The 2,326-nt window shown below is 45.8% G+C and overlaps 1 protein-coding gene across 1 annotated transcript; it reads left to right on the top strand.

Annotated features, from left to right (window-relative positions):
• The first annotated feature begins 930 nt into the window (after positions 1 to 930).
• LOC132365544 (keratin-associated protein 11-1) lies at positions 931 to 1,422 on the top strand. Its single transcript, XM_059922262.1, has one exon. It carries the CDS (start codon positions 931 to 933, stop codon positions 1,420 to 1,422), a length of 492 nt encoding a protein of 163 aa, XP_059778245.1.
• The last annotated feature ends 904 nt before the right edge of the window (positions 1,423 to 2,326 follow it).

Raw genomic sequence — 2,326 nt, 5'->3', positions numbered from 1 at the left:
CTTTTGAATATATTGAGCATCTTGGGAGAAAGAAACTCTACCTTTTCAAATTAACGTTATAATAATTTAAAAAATTAACTAAGCCTGTTCCACTGGCATATTGATGAGTCTTATGAGTCACTCTTATCCATTGTTACAAGATTAAACATTTTAGGAATAAAGCTCATCCAATTTATTTAGAAAGAAACTTGGCTACAAATGCAGTCCCACATAATTAGCTTCTGATTTGCTTTGCTGCTTGGACATAAAGGGTGAGTCCCACTGCCCTCTAACGTTCCCAGGGGCATCTTGCTCTGATCACCTAATTGATTTTCCAAGCCAGTTTGTACTCTGGATATGTCTTTGTGTCCTTTTTCCTGATAGGTGTTGTCATTGTCATCTTGAAGCATATTCAGGAATGTTCCTTGTTCATTAGAAGCTCTGTTAGCTATGGGAGGGTGACTGATTAAGTTATGCCTAAAACATTAAGTATCAACAACAACCCAAGCTTGGTGTGGGTGTGTAATTAGTCCCAGTCAGAAGGGAGAGAGTGTCATGGTGGAATGGTGGCATGTTTGATGTTACTGTCGATGGACACTCATTGTATCTAAGCAAAATGAATGAGGGATGAAGTGTGGGCTGGGATGACCAATAGCTCTGAAGCTGTCAACCAACCTTCTTAATCCTGGGACTAAGTACAGTCCAGAAGCCTATGATTTAGTTACCAAACTACTAAATTTTCTTTATGAGGATGAAGGCTTCTCAAGAGACAATTAACCTGGAGAGTCACAAGATGTTCTAACGCAAGCCAGTGTGAGCCAAGGAAGCCAGGAAGACCAGGGTGGGAGCCCCACTCACCAGCAAGGACATATAAAAGCTTGGAGCCTGAAGTGGCATTCACAGTTCAGGAGCCAGCTTCAGCAAGTTACTCACATCTCTCCATCTGGCACCATGTCCTACAACTGCTCCACAAGGAAACTCTCTTCCAGGATGATTGGAGGACAATACACTGTGCCAGTGGCCCCAGTTGCCACAGTTTCTACCCCGGATGCCGACTGCCTGAGTGGCATCTATTTGCCCAGCTCCGTCCAAACTGGCTCCTGGCTCCTGGACCACTGTCAGAAGACCTGCTGCAAGCCCATTGCTTGCCAGCCAACCTGCTACCAGCCAACTCCTTATGTCTCCAGCCCTGTCCGGGTCACCTGCCCTCGGCAAACCACTTGTGTCTCCAATCCCTGCTCAACTCCCTGCAGCCGGCCGCTCACCTTTGTCTCCAGTGGCTGTCAGCCCCTGGGCGGCATCTCTACTGTGTGCCAACCAGTGAAAAGTGTCTCCACTGTCTGCCAGCCGGTGGGAGGAGTCTCCACCACCTGTCAACCATCCTGCGGGGTCTCCAGGATGTACAAGCAGTCCTGCGTGTCCAGCTGGCGAAGAATTTGCTGAGTGTGCAGGGGCCCGTGAGCGAATCAAGACTCCATGACCTGCCAGCTGTGTTTCCAGGATCTTCCAACAAGCTGCCTGTTCCTGAATAACTCTTCATTGCTGACCCCTGTTCTAACTGCCTGACTGCTGGCTGCCAGGCTTGAATAAGCTGACGTTGGCAATCTAACGTTTTTCTGGCCAGCACCAATCTTGTTTTAAGTGTTTGATCACTGATGGCACATATACCTCTGGATGTTTCCAAAAATTTACCACCCATGCCCCAGTCTCTAATGGTTTTGGCATGTTTTGACCTAGCTGCTTTGTCTTCTGGCTTGTTTTTGTGCCTCGGAAAAAGGGAACTTGTTTCGCTCTGTATTTCTCAATAAACCTTAATTACTTGGCATTACAAATATACGTCTCAGTAGAGTTCTTTATTTGCAAGAATTTTTGCTGTCTGTGAATCATCCTTTGCTGATTAGGGTCTGATTTTCTTTTCTGAGAATGGAGTATGGGTTCAGTCACTGTGTTTAATGGCAAGCAAGTGATTATCTTATATTTTACTCGGTTAGAGAGTCTTTGGACATGTACTCAAGTAGAGTGACTGGTCCTCTATATTTCCCCCAATTTTTTATGGGCTTGCAGAATAATTTCCATGCAGGACAAAGAAATCTTACCTGAGAAACCAAGTAGTTTGGGGAATTGTACAGCGAAGGGGACAATGGTGTCAGTTAGAGGTTCAGAGTCTTACTTCATCAGAGGACCACAGTGGAAAACTTTGCAAAGGATCCCTCCATGATTAGATGGGAGGCAGGGAGAAGGAGGAAGGATGAAGACGTCAGTTTCTAGGTCCTGAGATTTATGGCATGAAAAAGGTGGCTGTAGCTTTCTAGTTCCCTCACTTGCTGCTGTGTATTGGTAGACCCCC

This window comes from Balaenoptera ricei, chromosome 4 (genome assembly GCF_028023285.1).
Source record: "Balaenoptera ricei isolate mBalRic1 chromosome 4, mBalRic1.hap2, whole genome shotgun sequence".
NCBI classification, from domain to species: Eukaryota; Metazoa; Chordata; class Mammalia; order Artiodactyla; family Balaenopteridae; genus Balaenoptera; species Balaenoptera ricei.
The sequence above is the reverse complement of the archived record's forward strand: the minus strand, read 5'-3'. Positions and strand labels throughout refer to the sequence as shown.